Source organism: Typopeltis vanoorti, chromosome 11 (genome assembly GCF_054136105.1).
Source record: "Typopeltis vanoorti isolate ZY-2024b chromosome 11, IOZ_Tvanoo_1.0, whole genome shotgun sequence".
Classification (NCBI taxonomy): Eukaryota; Metazoa; Arthropoda; class Arachnida; order Uropygi; family Thelyphonidae; genus Typopeltis; species Typopeltis vanoorti.
In genome coordinates, this window is record NC_143559.1 from 122,351,868 (window position 1) to 122,376,741 (window position 24,874).

The 24,874-nt window shown below is 38.6% G+C and overlaps 1 protein-coding gene across 1 annotated transcript in view; it reads right to left on the reverse strand.

Moving 5' to 3' along the window:
- Window positions 1-24,874, reverse strand: part of Gprk1 (G protein-coupled receptor kinase 1) — a 598,843-nt gene that overhangs the window by 234,032 nt on the left and 339,937 nt on the right. Inside the window, exon 10 of the mRNA XM_090400057.1 lies at window positions 16,393-16,474. Coding sequence (XP_090256183.1) covers window positions 16,393-16,474 — 82 coding nt within the window. The remainder of the gene's footprint in view (window positions 1-16,392; window positions 16,475-24,874) is intronic.

Below are 24,874 nucleotides of genomic sequence, written 5' to 3' on the forward strand. Positions count from 1 at the left end.
TGTCTTATCTCGGTGTTTCTAGTCAGTAAAATTCCAATATAAAATGTCTACAATATGAGTAAATACCCTTAATAATAATATATATATATATATATATATATATATATATATATATATATATATATATATATATATATATATATATATATATATATATGAGGCAGTTGGAATAGAAAGAGAACATAAAAGAAGAGTAGAGTGAATGATGGGAGATGCAGCCATTGCTATAAAAAGACATAAGCATATCAAACTTTTAGGCCACTATGGGCTGGTGATTACGTAATATACAGCCTCTTTCTGTCAAGTCAACACTGCTTTATCATGGTATGACCTGTTTCTACCAAACTGGCTCTGGCAACAGCAAGTATTCCCGCTGTAAAAGAATACCTTACTAGTTAGAGTAAATGCCAACTAGTTTTAGGTAGTAGATGACTTTCATTGCCAGGTGAAATACCACCACCACCTTACTTATTGGGCCCTGAAGTGATTACCACCATGCTGGTTCCCAGAGCAAGGGTTTCGGTACCCCCACCCCCAAAAAAACCTTTCAATATATAGCGTGAGCGATACTGTTTGAGGGCATGTCAAACATACTACAGAGATCTAGTACCTCCTCCACTTTTGAGGGTACAGCAGTAAAACAGTTCTGAAGGCTAGCTACCAGTTAATGTACAGGACCGAACTGCAAGGTAATGCATCTTTTAGGAGGATTCCTGATCAAATGGCACATAATCTTGCTGCCATCTACACTGCCAGATCATGCCTTGAGAGAGTATGAATAATGGTAATAGTGCGGGGGGCCTGTCAAGGTCGCATTGTGGTTGAGAACTGGATACTCTCTGTTCAAGAGTCTATTTTCTTCCCCCTGCTTGTTTCTCTTTCCTTATTCTCTTCAATTTTTCTACCTTTAAACACGAAAACTAAGTCTAAATAGGTATCGAGTCTCGAGTCTCTACAGTTTTAACAAAAAGAACCTTCTTTCTAAAATCCCCCCAAAAAATTAAAAATCACACACACACACACACACACACACACACACACACACACACACACACACACACACACACAAAAAAAAAAATCCTTCATATTCACTTTACAAACATTTGTGGCATCAAAAGTAACTTAAATGACATGCATCATCATCTTCAATCATCCAAACCTGATGTTCTGATTCTGACTGAACCCCAGATTTCTACCAATCTCGGGTTCAGTCAGAATCAGAATTTCTACCAATCACAGCTTATCTTAATTGTCCAAATTGCATCTTTTACGACTCTTTGAAGATACTTGTGCTTATGCATTCTGATATTCCTTGCCTAAGAATGTTGAACCTAGAATCACACCTTATTGACCTCCTTGGGCTTAAAATTTCTTCACCACATTTTGTTTCATTCGTCTGCTCCCTCTACTATTCTCCCAATTCTGAAAATCATTTTGATCTTTCTGATTACCTATCTTTAAAGCTCAATTTAAAACAGTCAAAATTTCCAAACAGTGAAGTCATCCATCTTGGTAATTTCAATGTCCATAATTCTAATTGGTTCTTTTTTCAAATTTCACTGACTAATCTGGAAGAGAGGCAGAGATTTTTGCTGCAAAGCAATGACTTAAAACAGATCATTCATCTTGCTACCTGAATTCCTGACAATCCTCTTCACTCATTCAACACTCTAGACCTTTTCTTAACTAGTTCTCTTTCCAGGTACTCTGTTCAATTGACTGCTCCTCTTGCCAATTCAGACCACAATCTTATCTAAGTTTCATATCTGGTGGAATATCCTTCCTTCAGCCATTCACAATCTCACATGCTCTGACATTACAACAATGTCAAGTGGGAGAACTTGTGTGACTTTTACTTCTCTTTTCCATGGTTAGACTGCTGTTTTCATTCTTCTGAATGAGATATCTGTTGTGACCTTGTTACAGAAATAATCTGTATTGGAATGGAAACTATCATTCCCCACTCTTTTTAAATTCCCTGATAAACCATGGTTCTCCAAAAAGTGTGGTAGGGCTGTCCAAGAAAAGCAAACAGTCTTTCACAAGTGGCTTGAGACACCAGCTTCATTCACAGCCTGCACAGTTGCCCGCAAAACTTGTAAAACTACCATTAAAAGGGCAAAGTCTAAATTCAACAAAGATATGAGGTGTGACAATTTAATTCCCAGACTGCACCTGTAAAAAACCTATGTTTGGAAGTATACATTAGTGGCTACTGTTGCCTTGTGCAGTCGAAGCAGGCTCCTTGTGCATTTATACACTGGTTTAGATTATGTTCCCATTTTTGGAAACAGGCCCAAAACTCTTTTTCTGGAATACTCTTGAGTTCCTTTATCACATTATGCTGGATATCAGTGATGTCAGAAAATTTTCATCCTTTTAGTGCAGTCGTTAATTTTAGACACAGCCAGAAATCACAGGGAGCCAAGTTGGGTGATAAGCAAGAAAAAATATTAATTACCAAATTACCTAATTTGGTAATTAATATTTTTGGCCAGAAACTCTCTCACGATGGATGACCCACTTGTCAGGCCACAATTCAGGTCTTTTTCTCTGAACAGAATTTCAATCTTTTCAGCACTCCTAAATTCAATTGCATTGTTGGTTGACCGTTTGTTGCTGTTCAATGAATTCATAGTGGACTATCCCCTTGTGATCAAAGAAATACACAGCATGGTCTTGAACTGTGAATGTGACATGCATGCTTTTTCCAGATGTGGTGAACTCAGAGTTTTCCACTGTATGCTCTGGCATTTTGTTTCAGGATCGTACTGGAAGCACCAGATTTTGCTACCCATAATTACTCTTGGAAACGTGCTTATTTGCAGAAAGATCAGTTGCAACTTGAAGCTGCCGCTGCTTCTGTTCGTCCATCAAGATCTGAGGCACAGACTTCACAGAAATTTTTTGCATACCCAATTCTTCAGTTAAAATTACCCTGACTTTTCCTGATTCATTTGCAATTCATCAGCCATTAATCACACACTTAATCATCTGTCAGGTGGTACCAAATCTTGCACTCTGTTCACATTTGTATCTATCATTTTTTTGTTTTTGGCTGCCCACTTCTGAGATTGTTGTTGTTCACATCTTCTTGTCCACCATTGAATCTCTTATGCCACTCAAAGACACTTCACTTTATCAGAACATCCACACCATATGCCACTTTCAATAGCTTCGATGTTTCATTAGCAGTTTTGCCGATTTTCACACAAAATTTGATGTTAACATGCTGCTCCAAATTTCGATGACACATTTTTATGCCAAAGTTTACACACGGATCTCTATTGTTTTTGCAATAGCCAACTAGCAAATGGTTCTATCGGCTTGAGGTTTATGCACGCATTAGTTAAAACATGTACAAAGACGATTACAGTACTCATGTGACTCCAACCAAATCGCCACATGGACAACACTACATGGCTGTTCTGGGAATTAAATTGTCACACCTCGTAAATGTAGAAAGCTCGCTGCTTGTACCACCCGCAGTTGCGCCTTTTACTCCCTAGTCAAAGTCATCAGGTGCAACTTTTGTCCATCTGTGCTTCTTCCTCTATCTCACCCTAATGGTAAATCATTGTAACATCACCTACAGACAAGGCTGATGTCTTGGCTTCATTCTTCTCTTCCAATCCATGGAAAATTACCAGGCAGCTGGTCCTGATGGAATTCCACTCATTGTGCTCAAGAGATGTGCTCCTGAACTAACACTTATTCTCTAACATCTATTCACTAAACTGTACTCAGCTGGCATCCACCCTTCAGCATGGAAGAAAGCTCAATATACAACCCCCCCCCCCCAAAGGAGATAAATGTTTACCATCAAGTTAATTAACCTACTGCTCTTACATCTTTTGTCTAAAGTAACGGAGAAGGTTATCAACAGTCAGCTTCAACATCTTGAGAACTGCTATCTAATTAGTGACACCAGTATGAATTTCGTTACTCCAGATCCATAGGAAATCTCCTGGCCTATGCCACTCACATTTGGACCCATTCTAAGGAAAGGTTTGGAGAAACCTGTGCTGTTACCTTAACATCTCCAAGACTTTTTTGATAGGGTCTAGCATCAAGGACTTCACAAGTTACCATCATCTGGACTGCCTTCATCTTTGCATAAATGGATCACCAGTCTTCTCTCAGATCGATCTCTAAATATAATGGTGGATGGTGTTCTCTCCTCAGACTTTCCTGTCAATGCCAGTGTTCCTCAGGGCTCTGTCATTTCACTCACCCTCCTCCTAATTTATATAAATGACCTGATCTCACTGACCACAAACCTATTCTGTTTCGCTCAGCAGAACTAGCATCTATTATGCCTTATATTTCAGCTGTATCTACAGGAACTCATACTACAGCTGCTCAGAATTATTTTACAGCCAAACTGCATACTCACTGAACCTGCTACTCCCAGTCATCTTTCATTCCTTCCACCTCAATTCTGTGGAACATCTCCCTCATGAAGCATTTTCAAAGGACTACAATCTTCAACAATTCAAGAAGAATATCAACAGATTGCTGTATTCCTGACCCCAGCCCTCATACAGCATCTAATTGCCTACAGCTGTTTGCTATAGGCAATTGGAGCTATAGGCTCTTCTGCCTTTTATGTGTGGGATAAAAAGCTTAGTTAACTTTCAAAAGGGAGGTGAACTTATAACATTATAAGGTCCTCAAATAGGAGGCAAAACAGGTAAGACTGTGAGACAGGCTTGAAGAACAATCAGAATAATCTGCATCTCAAATATTTGTAAGTCTAAAGCAAACATAATAACATGGCAGGACTGGAAGGAGTATTTTTCATAAATGCTTACTGAAAAAAAAGACAGAATCTTAAAGAAAAATACGAATGCTATTTAGGAAGTCAAAGCAGCATAATATAATGATGGAGTAATTCCAGAGAAGAGCTAATAAATGTGCTTAGAACATCTCTGGTATGGTCTGGAAGAAATACCAATGGGATAATTGAAAAATGGCAGGCATAACATATTCAGAATTACAGCAAAATTATTTAATTATATTATAGAAAGAGATGACATACCTCATAGCTGGAATTTATCTTATACTTTGGCCACTCACAATATTGCAATTAAGAAAGATTTAGATAGTTACAGAGCAGTAAGTGTAATGGCATCCATTAGCAGACTCCTGAGCAAAGTAATACAACTGACTGTATGAACATTTTGGAACAGCAGACTGGATTTAGGTGGTGAAAGGGGGCTTGTACATATAACTATATTTGCCAGATGTCAGATAAGATGAAAATGAAAGGAGAACTTCATCTGGTTTTTATAGACTTAGAAAAATAATAAGACTCACTGTCAATTACTCAACTATGGAAGATGGAATGCATTTAGGAAACTTAAATAGGATAAAACACTCATCCAGTAGATAAAGAAGATTTATGACATAGTTGTAGTTGGATGAAAGGTCTCAGAAACAAAAGGACTAAGGGATGTGGAATATCTCCAATCTCTTTTAAAATTTATTTAGGGAATATACTTAGACAATAAAGTATTCATCCCACAAGTCCTATTGTGGGATGAGTATTCCGGTTAGGAAAAGTGACATATTCTTTATTTTTCGCCGATGATTAGGTGATAATAGCCCAAGACAGAGATCATGCAAAATATACGATTAAAAAGTTAATAGATGCATATGAACTGGGAAAAAACTTAAAATAATCTTAAGATGATCTTCAGTATGATTTGGATATACCAAGAGTAGGAAAATTAAATCAGTCAAGCACTTTAAATATTTAGAGACAATTGTATAAATTTAACACTTGTGAGAGAAGATATTTGTGGATTAGTGGATTATTGTATAAGTCAAGCAAGAGGATCATTGTGTAAGATAAATGGGGGTCTATGGAATCAAGGAGCACATGAAAGATCAAAAACTATTATGAAGTTATGTTGAATTTTTTCTTGACAATTATTCATAAGACTATTACACTTTTTTTATATATAATCTTAGTAGCTTTATTTTATCCTCCTACATGTTTCACTAAATAAAGCTACTTGACAAAGATTATATATAAAAAAAGTGTAATAACTATTATGAAGGTTATCATTGAAATTATTTTGATATATGAAGGTGAAGGATGGTCACTAACACAGCACCAAAAACAAAAGCTATGTGCAGTAGAAATGGATGGCCAAGAAAGAAATAACTATATTTCAAGGGTCTAGTGAATTCGGAAAGAAATCATCAAAGAATGGATGCACAGGTATGGCCATGCCAAAAAGATGCCAGATATGAGATGGTAAAAAAAGTATTTGAATGGTTCTGCTGCAGGTAGAAGAATATGTGGAAAACTTCAAGAAAACTTGGAGAGGAGAAACAGTACAAGACATGAGAGAAGAGAATTTAGATGATACCTATGGGTAAATACAAACTTGAAACTAGGTGATAAAAGGCAACCACTGACAAATGGCAAGGCCTGTAAAGGTAAAGTAAGAAAATTATGCTCTTTCAGTTGAGGAAGATCCCAATATTATGTTCCAACTACATTTGAAACTTTGCGCATAGCTATTTCCTTGAATATTTGAATGGACAGAAAAAGTCTGATATAGTATTACTTACAAGCCTACATGGAGTCTGAACACTCATTGCCAAAAGAAAGAAAAAACTAGCAAAGAGTAGTTCTGATCCATGAACCCGTGGGTTATGGACTTGGTACACTTCAATTGTGCTATATTGTAAATTAATATTGTAAACTAATGAGATGAGATGATGAACTAATAGTATATTAGTACAGTAGACAAACTAAGAATTTTTTTTTTACCAGTTTATTATTTTTATTTATTTTGTATTTTTTATCATTTATATTTACATAGTCCAGAAACTCTATGATTAGGCTAAAGCTACTTCATCAGGCCTCCAATAAGTGGGATAGAAGTCTCAACCACGTGATGAAATTTACATAGTAACATGTTAGCCTCTTGAGGAAGTAGGCAGCAACTTCTATTTTGATAATAAATATTTCTTTGGTATTTTAAGTTATGTAGACAAATAGCACAATTCAATCCATTGCTAAGACTGTCTTTTCCTTCTGCCATCAGATAATATTTTGAATTATTTATTATGATTCTGTTCCAAGGTAAGCAATTCTTAAGTTTATACATGCGTGTGCATGTGTTAATCTATTATGGAGGGGGGGGGGGGGAATTTGAGACAGCCTTCCTGTGTTACCTTGTGGTACATTGCTGGTGCTTCACACAAAAGAAGCCCCAGAGATGAATCAAAGGTAACACGAAGCTAATGTCTCAAACAAGGTGTCCAAAGGTACCAAACCTCCTGGACCACTTACAGCAACTATGATGAATAAGAAACTTAAAAAGCTCCATGCCAGCTAGATCATCGCCTGGAATAACAAGGATCGCATTGCTTGTTTGGGTGGAGGGCAAGCTTCAATTACAGTCCCCTAAACAACACTCTCTTAAGATATGTTCCTTAAACATAGAAGGACCATCTAAATCCAAGGCCAAAGTCATGCAAAATAGCCAAAGACAAAGCAATTGACGTCTTGGCTCTCCAGGAAACCCATGTGCCTGAAACAGCCCTCAATAGACTAAAGATACCAGGCCTAATTCTTGTGTCTAATAACTGACATCCTAAGCATGGCCTGGCAACCTACATCATTTGGTCTGGCCTCAAGGACATAACCGAATGTGTACCTGATGCAGAATACTCCATAGGTATTAAAGTTCAAAATACCACCATCTACAATGTCTACATTGTAGATGGTGGTATTTTGAGGGCTGTTTCAGGCACATGGGTTTCCTGGAGAGCCAAGACGTCAATTGCTTTGTCTTTGGCTATTTTGCATGACTTTGGCTTTGGATTTAAATGGTCCTTCTATGTTTAAGGAACATATCTTAAGAGAGTGTTGTTTAGGGGACTGTAATTGAAGCTTGCCCTCCACCCAAACAAGCAATGTGATCCTTGTTATTCCAGGCGATGGTCTAGCTGGCATGGAGCTTTTTAAGTTTCGTATTCATCATAGTTGCTGTAAGTGGTCTACAGACCACCATCGCAATCTTGGCCTGGTTAGATGGATAGGCCACCACCTCACCTGCTATCTATGTTGGTGACTTCAACTCTCATCACACCATATGGGGCTATTCTTCTAACAACCAGGACGGTAATAATCTAGTTAACTGGGTGGATACATATAACCTGTATTTGACTTACGATGTCAAGCAGGAAGGCACTCTCCACTCAGCCAGATGGAACAGAACCTACCCCGTCCCCCAGATCTGTGCATAATCTCTAAAGACTCTGAAGACCACCCTCTGCCAACAACCAGAGCCATCCTCAACAGATTCCCTAATAGTTAGCATTGGCCTACACTAATAAAGACAGGCACATCAATCCCAGTCATCAGCGGAACACCAATCGCTAGATGGAACCTTCACAAGTCCAACTGGAATGCATTTCAGAAAAAATCTGAGCAAACCATTAGAGCAATTCCACCCACCCCTAATTGCTATCCAAGATTTGTTAAACTAATCAAAACTGCAGCCAAATTCTATAACTAGAGGCTACAGAAAACAATAAATCCAATGCTGGAGTAGAGAAACTGAGGAACTTTTAGCCAAATATGAAGAGACTAAAGACCCAACTGTTGCTAAGGAGCTCATAGCAACAATGGATAAAAACAGAAAGGAAAGATGGATCTCAACCATCCATGAACTCGATTTCACCACATTTAGCAGGAAAAGTTGGTCACTTCTGAGAAAATTAGGTGGGACAGAACCAACAACACATTACTGTCCAGTCTTCCATCAGACAAATCCTGAGGATGGGCCCCGAGCTTCCTGAACTTGTACACCCAGTTTCTTGGGAAGAGGTACAGGGTAGCCTTAAAACTCACCAAGAATGGCAAGGCTGCAGGAGTGGATGGTACCCTCCCCGAGTTTCTAAAACATCTCGATCAACAAGGCCAAACATGGCTGGCTGCCCTTTTCTCAAAAATTATGAGGCTGGGAAACTACAAAATCTGTGGCGGGAAGTCAAAATAATTGTCGTGCCCAAACCAGGGAAAGATCCAAATGATGTCAAAAATCTACGACCTATCTTCTTGCTTTGCTCCACCTTTAAGCTCTTTGAAAGAATTCTCCTTAAAAGAATTTCACCATTCATCGAAAGAGCACTCCTGATTGAACAAGCTGGCTTCAGGCCAGGAAGAAGTTGCTGTGACCAGGTCCTGGCCCTGACAATACAGATTGAAGCAGGATTCAAGAAGAAACTTATATCTGGAGCAAATTTCATTGACCTAACATCGGCTTATGACACAGTCTGGATCAGGGGCCTTCTCCTAAACCTAGGAAATATGAGGTGAAAAAAAAACCGTCCAGCTTTTTGAATTCATTCTCTCCAACAGAAAGATCCGGGTCCATATTGGGGGAAAAAAGAACAGGCCCAGATTCCTTCACAACAGTCTCCCACAGGGCTCTGTGTTATCTCCTTTACTCTTTAACATCTATGCGTAAAACTTACCACATACCAGCTCAAGCAAGTATATGTACGCTGATAACCTAGCAATCCTATATCAATCTACCTCCTTTGCTAACCTGGAATTAAGCTTGAACATCCTGGAAGAGTACTTCAAGCAGTGGTATTTGAAGCCAAATCCAACAAAAACTGTGCCCACAGTATTTCACCTTAACAATGCAGAGGCAAATCGATACCTCGACCTTTCTTTGAAAGGTTGAGGTGTCTGTGGAAAAATGGTAGAACACGAGCCTCACCCAAAATACCTTGGACATAAGCCTAACCTATAAAATGCACATCACCAACCTATCCAACAAAATTAAAACGAGAAACAATATCATTTCAAGGCTTGCTGGAACAACCTGGGGTTGTGGTGCAGATGTTCTAAGGTCATCTGCACTAGCCCTTGCATTCTCTGCAGCAGAATATTGTGCCCATGTCTGGGAAAGAAGTGCATACACTAACATTATAGATACCAAGCTAAACACTACCATGCGCACAATTAGTGGGACAGTGAGAATCACCCCTCTCTCCTGGCTGCCTGTCCTATCTAACATTGCTCCTTCAAGGAGCAATGTTAGATAGGACAGGCGGCCAGGAGAGAGGGGTGATTAAAGAATTTAATAACGCAAAGAGCAACCCAATCCTTATACGAGTGTTGGTGGCCTACAGGACATCCACAAGGTGACGGATGAGGCCTTGGATTGGCTTTCCAGACTAGACATTGATCTGTAGCTGTTCTGTATTACTTTTGCCATAAGATTAATAAATAAATAAATCTAGTATATATATATATATATATATATATATATATATTATAGGGGGTGCTTAAGGGTCAAAGCTGTATAACTGAGAGGAGACCTCCACATAGCCGTTAAAGGAATGCGGAGAACCGACCAGGGCTTCTGACCTAATGTCCAATCCTCACCTTCTCGTGGTGCACCCTGTTGGGTATCTACTTTGATACTGAACGAACGAGGATGGGCTGGCAATTTGGGATTTAGCCGACCAAATTGTATTCTTATTGGTTAAACTAAAATAAAAAATGATGGTACAACATGACAAAATTTCATGCCGGCTGGGGCGTCGCCCGGTTAAACAAGGCCCCCATTGTTTTCGCCAGGAAACCAGGGCGAACAGCGAAAAGTCAGCTACTGGAACAAATCTGAAAACAAACCCCAACTCAACATCACCAGAGTTAAAGATCGGTACTATCAACGTAAGAAGCCTGAATGGCAAAGAAATGGAGCTAGTGAGGAATTAGATAAGTACCAGATCGACATAATAGGGGTGACTGAAACAAAAAAGACCAAAACTGGTGAGATCTTTCTGAGCAATATATACAAAATGTTATATTCAGGCAATGACAATCAAGGAAAAGAAGGAGTAGCCATAGTATTCAACACAAAATACGAGGCTAATCTTCTTGAATGGCAGTCAGTCTCAAGTAGAGTAATGTGGGCAAATATGAGAATGGGGAACTGGACAATGAGACTTATTTGTGCCTATGGTCCCACAGAAGGTTCTACTAAGGTAGAAGTGGAGGAATTTTTTGAGGCTTTAGAAAAAGCAACTGACACAATGAAAAATGAAAAGTTGGTCCTTGTTGGGGATCTAAATAGCAGAGTAGGAAATGATTGTGAGACATACAAAAATATTTTGGGAAAATTTGGAGAAAAGAGCAAAGCTAATAATAATGGCAAATATCTGTTGGATTTCTGCTCAGGACATGGACTGGTTATTACTAACACCATGTTCCAACATAAAAATGTGCACAAATTCACATGGAGAGAAGAGGCTAGGAATAAGAAAATTCTCTTTGACTATGTTATTGTTGATAGTGATGTTTTCTCCCTGGTGCAGGACACCAGAGTGTACAGAGGATTTGAAATTGGAAGGGATCACTATTTAGTCTTGAGCAGGATAAAATTGAATTTCATATTGAAAAGAATAACATGTAAGAAAGTTTTAAAGCGAATAAAAGTTGAGCAGCTCTCAGATGTGAACTGTAGACTAAAATACAGAAATATTATTGAAAAGAAAATGAAAGTGTTTGAGAACAGGAATCAGACCTTGGAGATTCAGTGGCAAACTCTGAAGGAAACATTGATTGATTCTGCCAGAGAGGCATGTGGTGAGGTTGTGTGCAAGGATAAAAAAATCAGAACTCCCTGGTGGACACAGGAAGTTAAAGAGGCAGTGAAGGAAAAGAAGAAAGCATATCAAAAGTTCCTGGCAAATAAGTCAGCTTTTACTCTTACAGAATACAGAGACAAATGTAAGAAAGCTAAACCGTGTGTAAAACTAGCTAAACAAAAGTCATGGGAGGACTTTGGCAAGAATATAGAAAATAAATATCAAGAAGGTGGCAAAATATTCTGGAGGTTGTTGAAGAAGCTTAGGAATGGAGGAAAGAGTGCTGTAAAAGGAATTAGAGATGATAAAGGTGAAATGAAAGCAGGAGAAAAAGATATCCTTGAAGTATGGAGTAATTACTTTGAAAAACTGCTAAATGAAACAAGCAGTGATGACAGCACAGTGATAAAAAACACTGACCAGGCATGCAGTCAGGAATACATATCCATACTTGAAGTAGAAAAAGCCATCAAAGGCTTGAAATGTGGAAAGGCAGCAGGTGTAGATGATATTCGACCAGAAATGCTGAAGTATGGTGGTATAAGAGTCTTACAGTGGCTGCACTGCATAGTTCAGAAAGCCTGGACAGAGGGACGAATTCCCGATGATTGGAGTAGAGCTCTCATAGTACCCATATATAAAAAGGGAAATAAAACTGAATGTGAGAATTACAGAGGTATTTCCCTACTGAGTGTTCCTGGCAAGATCTATGCAAGTATACTTGAGAAACGGTTGAGAAGAATTGTGGAAGAAAAGCTTGGTGAAGAACAAGCTGGATTCAGGCCAAATAGAGGATGTCAGGATCAGATCTTCACTTTACGACAAATAGTCGAGAAAGCATGGGAATATAACAAAGACCTGTATTTAAGTTTTGTCGATTTGGAAAAGGTATATGACAAGGTGCCAAGAGAGAAGCTATTCAATACGCTGCAGTTATATGGTGTCAATGGGGCATTATATCAAGCAATACTTAGTCTTTATTTGAGTTGTGAGTCAGCAGTTAGAATTGAAGGAAGTACAGGAAGATGGTTTAATGTTAAATCTGGTGTGAGACAAGGATGTACATTATCCCCTCTGTTATTCATTATCTATATGGATCACATAATGAAGGAAAGTGGTATTAAACCTGATATCAAAATTGGAGATGTTAATGTCAGCTCTTTGCTTTATGCGGATGATGTTATACTTCTAAATAAATCCGCTACAAGTCTGCAAGATTCTCTGACTAAATTGAATAGCTGTTGTAATAGATATGGTATGAAGGTCAGTAATATAAAGACAAAGACAATGAAAATAGGCAGAATCATTGAAAATGTCAACTGTGTTGTGAATGGAGAACCTGTGGAACAAGTAAAACATTTCAGCTACTTAGGCACAATTTTTACTGAAGATGGTAAACTAAATATAGAAATAGACAACAGAATCAGCAAAGCTGGTATCGTGGGAAGTCAATTGAATAAATTCATATGGAATAAGAAAGAAATTAGTCGGAACACTAAATTAGCTGTATACAAGACAGTGTTCAAACCAATTTTAACTTATGGATCTGAGAGCTGGGTCAGAAGTAAAACACTTGACCAAAGACTAGAGACCGCAGATGTGAGAGTCCTGAGAAAGATTGGAGGCGTGAACAGATGGCATCAATGGCAATATCATATTAAAAATGAGGATATTAGGAAAGAACTTGACATTGTCAGCATTCAGGAATGCGTTAGCAGAGCTAATCTCAGATGGTATGGTCACTTAAATAGAATGGGAGAGGAAAGATTAGCAAAACAAGTTTTCTCTGCCAGTTTGGGAGTAAAAAGACCCAGAGGAAGACCAAGATATAGGTGGATTGATACGGTACAAAGTGCCTTAGACGATAGAAATATAAGATCTGATAATGTTGGAGTCTTGACAAGTAACAGACTGATTTGGAGGAAAATTGTAGATAGGAAGTTAGTAATGATGTAATTTTTTCATATAGTACTGTCATATCCTGTACACCCCTTGAGGGTACATGGCAGGAATTTGATGATGATGATATATATATATTGCAATAATAAGTTCTAATAGGTATTGCTTCCATAAAAGCATTCTCTAGTCAGAAAAAAAGGCATCAACTTGACCTCTAGGTGGTACACGATGTTTATCACACAGTGAAACACCACCAACTTGCTTATTGGGGAATTACTATTGTTTGGATTCCCAACACTCGAACATATATATGTTGTATAGGTGCCACTCAACAAGGGCACAAAAACATACTGTAGAGACACACAGAGATATCTCTCCTTCAAGAGTGATTTCAAAAGTGGATTCACTAGACAGTAATATGAAGAGTAAGCATAGATGTCATAGATGTGAAAATTCTATGACCTATCTCCTTGCTTTGCTCCACCTTTAAGCTCTTTGAAAGAATTCTCTAAAAGAATTTCACTACTCATCAAAAGAGCACTCCGAATTGAACAAACTGGCTTCAGGCCAGCTTGTTCAATTCGGAATAAGCCTGCTGTGATCAGGTCCTGCCCTGACAACACAGATTGAAGCAGGCTTCCAAAAGAAACTTAAATCTGGAGCCACTTTCATTGATCTAACATCAGCTTATGATGCAGTCTGGATCAGGGACCTCCTCCTAAAGCTAGGAAATATTATAAGGTGCAAAAAAACTTTCCAGCTTTTTGAATTCATTCTCTCCAACAGAAAGATCCAGGCCCATATTGGCAGAAAAAAAGAGCAGGCCCAGATTCCTTCACAACGGTCTTCCTCAGGGCTCTGTGTTATCCCTTTTACTTTTTAACCATCTACGTGTACGACTTACCACATACCAGCTCAAGCAAGTATATATATGCTGATGACCTACCAATCCTACATCAATCTACCTCCCTTGCCAACCTGGAATTAACCTTGAACATCCTGGAAGAGTACTTCAAGCAGTGGTACTTGAAGTCAAATCCAACAAAAACTGTGTCCACAGTATTTCACCTAAACAATGCAGAGGCAAATCGACACCTTAACCTATCTTTCTGTGGAAAAATGGTAGAACACAAGTCTCACCCGAAATACCTTGGAGTGAGCTTGGACAGACGCCTAACCTATAAAAGGCACATCACCAACCTGTCCAACAAAATTAAAACGAGAAACAATATCATTTCAAGGCTTACTGGAACAACCTGGGGTTGTGGTGCTTAAGGTCTTCTGCACTAGCCCTCGCATTCTCTGCAGCAGACTATTGTGCCCTTGTCTGGAAAAGAAGTGCACACACTAACATTATAGACACCCAGCTAAACTCTACCATGCGCACAATTAGTGGGACAGTGAAAAGCATCCCTCTCTCCTGGCTGCCTATCCTATCTAACATTGCTCCACCAAACATACGGAGAAGACAAACCTCGAATAAAGAATTTAATAAAACAATCAGCAACCCAATTCTGCCCCTGCACCAGACTCTCATAAATACACCTAATCTTCTGCACTAGGTCTTCTGCACTAGCCCTCGCATTCTCTGCAGCAGAATATTGTGCCCTTGTCTGGAAAAGAAGTGCACACACTAACATTATAGACACCCAGCTAAACTCTACCATGCGCACAATTAGTGGGACAGTGAAAAGCATCCCTCTCTCCTGGCTGCCTATCCTATCTAACATTGCTCCACCAAACATACGGAGAAGACAAACCTCGAATAAAGAATTTAATAAAACAATCAGCAACCCAATTCTGCCCCTGCACCAGACTCTCATAAATACACCTAATCTTCGCCTAAAATCTAGAAAGCCTTTCTGGTCAATGGACGAACTCTCTTCAACTGCCCTGCCATCAATACCTGACATGTGGAGAGAATGCTAGTCCAACAATCTCCCAACATATGGCATCCTGGTAGAAGATCCCTGTGTTCTGCAGCCTGGTTTTGCTCTTCCTAGGAAGATTTGGTCATCAATCAACAGGATCAGAACTAACCAGGGCAGATGTGGCTACCTACTACATAAATGGTGGCTGTTAGACCACCCTTATTGTGATTGTTCTCCCATGGCTCAGGTGATTACTCATATTGTGAACGACTGCCCAAGGCACCAATCTCACGGTGGTGGTGGTCTACAGGACATCCACAAGGTGACAGATGAGGCCTTGGATTGGCTTTCCAGACTGGACATTGATCTGTAGCTGTTCTATATTCCCTTTGCCATAAGAATAAATAAATAAGCAAGCATAGAGTCACTGTTATCAACTGGAGGCAATGTGACTATTTCATTTATGGTTGTATATACATCAGGTCTAACACACTTAATCCTTACATTCTCACAACCTATATTTCCTATCAGTCAATGTCATCATAGTTAAAAGTACTTCCTCCATGTACTTACTAAGCTAATCCTACTAACACTTGACATTTATCTTCCTTCAACAATGATGATGATTTTTCTTGTTTTCTACTTAAAGAGAGCCTCAAATATGTAAGATATGGTTCTTGTTTTCAAACCCTGCCAAATTTTTTCTAGTACATATTTTAAAAAAAATCTTATACCAATTTTTATTCTGCTTAGAAGTGGCTGGCAATTATGTGCTATTTCAAATCTCATGTACACCCTTGAATATTGATCTGTATGAAGATATGTGATATCTTCATATGGATAATCAGAAATAATATAATTAATAAAACTTCCTCTCCTTAAATTGTTTGCAATAAATTTTAAACATGAATTGATTACTAGTCATAATACCCATTTTTGTATTTAGAAAGAAAAAAATTCAACGTGCAGGATAAGTAGTTGGACTTACCATTCATAAGGTCCAAAATGAAGCATAACTTATCAGGAGTTTGAAAGGCATATGTCATACATACAATGAAAGGACAATCTTCCTAAAAGTAAAATAAATTTAGAAAGGGAAAAAACCTTAAATTCTTATAATCTATTTAAATATTTATAATTACACTATACAGCACTGAAATTTGCTTTAGGCAAAAGCAGGTAACTTTAGGATAATTATAGCACTGAATACAAAAACAACATTTGTACTGTTTCAACACTCCCAATTTACTCAAGAAAAATGTCCTCTGTTCAAGGTTATAAGGATTATGACATCACATCAATGACAAATTATTATTATTATTATCCTAAGATCCCATGGAGTCAAAAGACTCATCTAAGAGGTCCCTTTGCCATACACACACACACAGTTCATCATACTGTCTTAAATACATTCAAATTCTCTGCAGACACCATGCTCTCAGGCAATATGCTAACATTCCAATCATTCACAACTCTCTATGCAAAAAACCTTCTTCTAACACCATCCTTATACAGCTTCCAGAGATGACCTCTTGTTCTCCCTCGATCTCCCACCATTTTATGAAAAACCTCTTCAATGTTAATTCTATAACAACCCCTTACCAACTTGTATATTTCTATCATATCACTCCTCTTCTACCTATCCACTAGACTGTAAATTGCATCTTCCCAACTTTCTTCATATTCAGCATTCCAGAAATCAGAAACTACCTTAAACTACCTGACCAATATCTCTTCATACCTTTGAAAACCATGTGGTGTAATCAAGGTCTTATACAATAGCGACAGAATCTTCTTACTTCTACAAGTCAATGTTCTGTGCATCATTACTAGAATGTGTTGTGCTGTCCTCACAATTCTGGCAATGTGTCTTCTAAATTTTAGATCCTTATTCACCATCACCTCAAGGCCTCTTATTTTCTTCACCCCCAATAATATATTCCCACCAAGAATAAATTCTACAACCCATCTTTGTTTACCAAATTTTAAAACCCTACATTTTGCAACACTGAACTGGCATCCATACTCCTGTGCTCATTCACTCACTCTATGCAAACCTTCTTGTAAGATCACAACATCTGCTCATAGTTCGTCTCAACTTTGCATTATCTGTAAACAACTGGATATCTCCCTTCAACTCCTCCCCAATATCATTAACATACAGGTTAAACAGCGCTGGCCCTAAAACAGACCCCCGAGAAACACCACTAGTGACTTTCCTCTTCCAGGATATTGCTCCCCCATACACAATTTGCTGATATCTATCAGAGATAACCAATCTCGACTCCAATGCACTAGTCTAATATCCAACCCCATACACTCTAGTTTAACTATCAAGTTAGACTATAGATGAAACTCTACTGATGAAGTTGAAAGTGCAGTATCCTTGAGCATTCACATCTGATAACCTATGCAGAATTGAAATGATCTTGAGTATGCTAAATCTTACCAAATACAGGATAAAATCTTAGGGAATATCATCAAGATTGGAAAACCTCCGTGAAAAGGACATCACAATTTTGAAAGTATCTGAAAACTTTAGAATTAACTTTTCTATGAGTGGCAATCCAAACTTGTGCATGATATAACTGTTTTGCAATGATATTATTATTAAGTTACATCCCAAGAAGTAAAAGAACTTGTTGCAAGAAGGCACTTCACTCCATACAACCCATCATCTTCACTACATAATCCTCCATCTATGAAAGATAGCACTATCCATCATCTATGCACAACACCATCTACCATCCACTACTAGTATTTTTTGTCTGTAAATTGTGTGTTCTCTGACCAATTTCCCTGCATTAATGGAAACACTGCGGAGAAAACACAACCAAATGTATGGATCATGTTTTCTTCGCAATGTATGGATTTACAGATGCTTCAAAACTTATTTTGAAGGATGTGTGCTTCTACACACTGAAATAAATATTCTTCTATTTCAATGACACATTATCTGCTTCTTCTTCTTTCTCATTTGTCAAATGATGGGTTGAGTCCCCTATGTGCAAAAAAGAGACTTGAGGGCTCACTTTAGTGAGTATGTGAGTGACGAATCTGAGGCTTCTGATGCTGGACCATGTCTTACTTCCCATAATATACATATTTTATATTATATGTAGACTGGTCCCTATCCTTCCCCCCCCACCACCACAATGCTATTAAAGTATTTGAGAGCTAGGGGTGGACCTTTCCTGTCTTACCTTGTTCTTCTTGTGCAGTGAGAGTCTGCTTACTCTCCCTCACCATGCCCAGCTAAAGCTAGAAGGCAAATGCAGTAAAGGAGTGGTAATCTGGCTGCATTAAAATTGTCACCCCCCCCATGAATAGAGAACTCTTATATATTATCTATATTAAGAAATTGGATGAGAATATGGCTTTGCTTCTTACATATATTAACTACACCATTCAGTACAAGTAGAATGTTTAAAAGAACTTCACTATTAATAGACACACAACTGATTCACATCATATTGTTGCTTTTTATATGCATTGGAGAGCTAAGCTAATGATTCTAATGAGGTTAAAAAAATGGCTAGTTTATAAAGTTTAGTGCCATGAAGTGTTTTGCATCCTCCACTTTGCAAAGCTTGAAAAGAGTTCTCTTAACTATGCTCATCAAAGAGAGTTCAATTATAAATTTCTTAATGCTTTAAATTACTTCTGGTCACTTCTGGAAGAGAGTGATTAGTAAGGGTGTAGGGACCAGACTTATTGCTTGGAGAATGGTGAATGATTCAAATGCACTGTCAGTGGCAGTTGTGAATGCCCTAACAGTGAATGATTTAAAGGAGAGGTATGATATACAGGGTGGTTCAAAATTCCACGTACAAACTTTAAGGGGAGGTAGAGAACATCAAAATCAACCATATTCACATCAGAAAGCATGACCGGAAATGCTACCCGAAAGTGATAGGTGAGCAACTGGGGCTTCCTCATTCAAGCTTTCAACATTGTATGAAGAACATGCGTCATTTTACGAAAGCTGGGATGACAGACATTCACCTCATTTACGGGTCAGCTGATGGTAATGGATGAGCTGCTGTATGAATGTATCGCAAAAGGTACCCAAACAGACATGTACCGCATCATCAAATGTTTGCACATTTGCATCAGCATTTGTGTGACTATGGATCATTTAAGGATTGCAGGCATGATAGTGGGCGGCCACGATCGATGCAAAATCCCGCCATGGAAGAGGAGGTGTTGCATGCGATGGACAATAATCCAGAGACAAGCACACGTGCCGTTGCCTCTGTTATAGGAGTATCTTGATTCAGTGTATTGCACGTTTTGCACTCTGAGTCCTTACATTCATTTCATCTGCAATGGGTCCAGTTACTGATGGCCGAAGATTATCCTTGACGTGTGGAATTTACACAGTGGTGTCTGCAGAAAAGTGCCGTGGACCCGGCCAACTTGTGTTTTGCTCATGGATGAAGCTTCATTTACCTGTGAAGGGGTCTTCAATCACCACAATGCTCATGTGGTGATTGAATGAGGGCCCATGAGAACACACACGCTGTGCAATCACATGCTGCACAACAACACTTCGCCATTAATGTGTGGGCAGATATCGTCGCTGACTGTTTAGTCGGCCCATAGCTGTTACCACCCTGACTGGACTCCCAGAAGTATCGGACCTTTGGGGCTCCAGCCCATTTTGGCATTTCTGTGCGTCAGTATTTGGACAGGTCCTTCGGGGCTCGATGAATTGGGAGTGGTGGACCCGTCGCATGGTCCCCAAGCTCACCTGATTTATCACACATTGATTTCTTTCTGGGGGGGAGGGACCCTTAAAGCCATGGTGTACAAAACGCCTGCTGCCTCTGACATGGACCTTGCGGCAAGAATCGGCATCGCTGTTGCTAATATCCGGGAAACTCCAGGTATTTTCGAAAATGTACGGCAATCAATGCGTCGTCGGTGTCAGGCATGCATCACTGCTAATAGTTGTAACTTTGAGCACCTGATGTGAAACCATATTATGTATCCAACTACCATTGAACTGTTCAGTTAAGCCTAATAAAGTTTTTTATACTACTGCCTTGTGTTATTTCTGTATCTTTATGTCCCTGTTAGTACCTTCTGGTGGCGTTTCTGGTCATGCTTTCCTATGTGAATATGGTTGATTTTGATGTTCTCTACCTCCCCTCAAAGTTTGTACGTGGAATTTTGAACCACCCTGTATATTGTGTGAATAATAATGTGGGTTTCATGTTATGATTCTTCCGACTCCATGCAAATACCTTAATAATAATAATATTTCTTTGTAAGAAATCTACTTGTATTCATGCCTATTCTTTTTCCTCCTTGAAGGTGTCAATATATGCAAATTGTTCATGTCCCATGAATGTAGGCTGAAATGTAATTCACTAAACTTTTAGTAATTTAAATATACTATCAAGTATAGATTTTATGTTAAGTAGTGGATATTTCTATAGACCAGTGGTTCCTAACCTTTTCGAAGTCACGGAACACTTTTGATTATAAGAAAAATTTGGGGAACACCAAGAGTATTAGGGTCATAAAACTAACAATAAAAATATGCATGGACTTGCCTTTTATAAAAATGGAACTTATTTTAATGCGATACTTGAGCTTGTCGGCTTTCAGCAATATCAGGTCTAATATGTGATATAGCTATCCTCATCTCCTTGTCTATATTAGTAAGTCTTTCACACGTTTTAGTTTTTGTGTGTGTTAATATTAAGAAACCAAGCTCACACAAATATGCTGTTGAAAACTCTAACAAAATTTTCAGTGCCCTTGTGGAGAGAGCTTGATATTTGGTTTGGACAAAAATCCAAAAATTCCTCAAGTGTTATTTCAGAGAATTTCATTTTTAGAGTATGATCTGTTGACAAGGTAATAATTGTTCTTCTTCTTGTAATGAAAATTCACAAATCGATGTATTAACTGTGCCAAATGGATTTCGTATCCAGTCATAACTGTGTGTATTTAAGGAAGGAAAGTAACTTGAAATCTTTTCTTCCAATATTGTTAATTGTTCTGTTATAACGGAAATAATTCCCTTGACATTTTTATTCAGAGTAGCCACTTATACTCAGAACTGGTGGATGCTCCAAGAGGAGGTGAGAGCATGTGTAGGCAGGAAAGAAAAGGGATGACCAGGGATTAAGAGGAAACAGATAAAATTGAAAAGGGTTCTAAAATGAAGAAGCAGAAAGAGAAATGGCCCCAGTCGAGCATGGAGAGATCACATCGAGTAAGTGGATCCAGAAATGAGCTGTCATGTTTGTATACCAATGCTAGAAGTATAAGAAACAAGGCGGATGAAATGGTTGCACTAATTGCATCTGTGCACCCAGAGATTGTCGGAATAAGTGAGACATGGTTAGATGAGGATGACATCCTGACAGGAATAGAGCTGGAAGGGTATGATATGTTTCGTGAGGATAGAAGGGGATAAAAAGGGAGGGGGAGTGGTATTGATAACAGAGAAAGAGTTATGTCTATACAAGGTAGAGATGCAAGAGAGAAATAGGGCCAGTGGTTTTGAGGCAGTATGGTGTGAGATAGAGGTGAATAGAATCAAATACTTGGTGGGATGTTGTTATAGACCAGGTAATGTGGATGGTGGTGATAGTGAAATGTATAGTCAAATAAGCCAAGCAAATAAGAAAAGGGTGATCATTATGGGTGATTTTAATTATGGCAATATAGACTGGAATGAAGAGATAGCAACTGGAAGTAAAGAAAATGAGTTTCTTGAGTTTTTGAGGGATAACTACCTCAGACAGTATGTAACAGAGGGCACACGAGGATTAAGGGTCTTGGATTTGGTCATCTCATCAGAGGATGTAATTATAAATAAGGTGGCAAATCATCCACCAATTGATGAAAGTGACCATGAGGTGATTACCTGGGTGGTTGCCAGCAGTGCAATGACCCTGTGAAAAAAGGGTTTATGTGGAACTACAAGGGGGGGGGGGATTATGAAGAGCTCAGGAGACAGCTTGCAGGTGTAGCATGGAATGAGGGGTTAGCTGGAAAAGAAACCAATGCAGCATGGGGTATTTTCAAAAACTATCTAGCAGATGCAATGTCTAAATGTATTTCAAGGGTGAGAAGGTTAAATAAAGTGGGCGTGAGATGGATGAATAAAGAGATTAAGCATGCAATACAGAGAAAAAGGGCATTGTGGAGGCAGCATAAGAGAAGTGGAAGTAACCAATTTTATGAGGTCTACAAAGACCAGGCAAGGAGGGTGACTTGGTTGGTGAGAGTAGCTAAAGAGAGGTATGAACAGCAGTTAGCTAATTAAACCAAAAAGAATCCTAGGGAGTTCTTTCGATATGTAGCCAGCAAAAGAAAGAATGATTATGGAAGGATGACATTGATTGGAGAAAATGGTATAAAGACAGCTGTTGCAGAATGTGTGGTGGAGATACTTAATGAGCAGTTCATAAAGATCTTTCAATCTTGTGAATGTGACTTCATGGAGGGATTGAGAGCAGTTAATGATGGGGACTGATGACTGTAGGTGAGCAAGAGGTGTATGGAGAGTTGAGTAAACTAGATGTTAATAAGGCTGTGGGACTTGATAATATAGCACCACATATTCTGAAGGAATGTGCCAGAGAGTTGACACCTGCCTTGACATATTTTTTTTAATACGAGCCTTGCACTTGATCAAGTTCCTAAGGAGTGGAAGAAGGGCAAGATTGTGCCACTTCATAAAGGAGATGATCGAACTCAAGCATCAAACTATAGGCCTATCTCTTTGTCAGGTGTTGTGGTTAAGTTGTTGGAGAAGCTTGTGAGAACTAGGATCCAGAGTTGGGTTGACAACAATGGTATAATCTTTGATGGACAGCATGGATTTGCTAAAGGGAGATCATGTTTTAGTAATCTACTTACTTATTACAATAAAGTGACTGCTTCCTTGGACAGAGGAGAAGGATACACAGTAATATACTTGGATTTCGCAAAGGCTTTTGATAGAGTACCTCATGATTGTACCGTGATTGGGCAAGCAAATGGGGATGTGAGTTCAATGTTGCAAAATGTAAGGTTTTAAAATTTGGAAAACAAAGATGGGATGCAGAATTTATGCTTGGTGAGAATATATTGTTGGAGGTAGAGGAAATAAGAGATCTGGGGGTGATAGTGGATAAGGATCTAAAATTTAGGGGACACATCGCCAAAATTGTGAAGACAACACAAAGACTTCTGGGAATGATGCGGAGGACACTGACGTGTAGAAGTAGGGAGATTCTTGTTCCATTGTATAAGGCTTTGATTAGGCCACACATGGACTATTGTGCCCAGATTTGGTCACCTGGTTTTCAGAAGGATGAAGAGATGTTGGAAAGGGTCCAAAGGCGACTGACTAAGGTAGTTTCTGGCGTCTGGAATGTCGAGTATGAGGAAAGATTGAGAAGATGTAATTTGCAGAGTTTGGTGGAGAGAAGGAAGAGGGGAGATATGATAGAGACCTACAAGTTGGTAAGGGGTTGTTATAAGATCAATGGTGGAGAGGTTCTACAGAGAATAGTGGGAGATCAGAGGTCATCCCTGGAAACTGTATAAAGAGGGTGTGAGTAGGGGAGTGAGAGGCAGGTTTTTTTCGTGCAGGGTTGTGAATGATTGGAATGCCTTGATTGAGAGTGTGGTGTCTGCAAGAAGTTTGAGTATGTTTAAGACACACGGTATGATGAGATGTGTGTGTGTGTGTGATAAAAGGACCTCCCAGATGAGTCTTTGACTCCATGAGGTCTTGGGAAATAATAATAATAATAACTGTGTCATGTGACATCTTTCACCTGCGGAACACCGGTTAAGAACCACTGCTACAGACTGAAACCAACAGACTATTTTTTCCTTTCTACATGGCTTTCATTTCCCTAGAAAGCACTTGCAATGATTTGTTGTGTGGCTATCCACAACACAAACAGAAAGTACAAAACAATTTGTCGTGTCTCATCCTACAAGAAAGTATGATATAATACAATTTATCTGGTACTCACCACGAACATATTAATAGTAATGGAAACCTGTCTAAAGTTTACATTTGTAAATTTAAATATATAAATTCCAGTTACTAGCTAGGTAGCAAAAAAATTTGTTAGGTAAATAGTAACTTGTCATTGTGAAAAAATAATGTTCAGCAAGTATGCTAACATAGGCATGAATGAAAAAATTTCCTCATATCCTTTACTACTTTCCAAGTGATAAAAAAATGTGAAAGTACAGTGTGTATGTTAAATAAATAAATAAATAAATAAATAAATATATATATATATATATATATACAGGGTGTCCCAAAATTCATGCAAGATTTAAATTTAGCACCATTTGTGCAGTAAAGTGTTGCCAACGAGAAAAAAAAAAGACAGCGTGACAGCTGAGAGTTCAGGGTTATTAAAAATGGAGCGCTACATGAAAGAACAACGCATTTTCATTGTTGAGCAATATTTTAAAAATAATGAAGGTTTGCCAGCTAC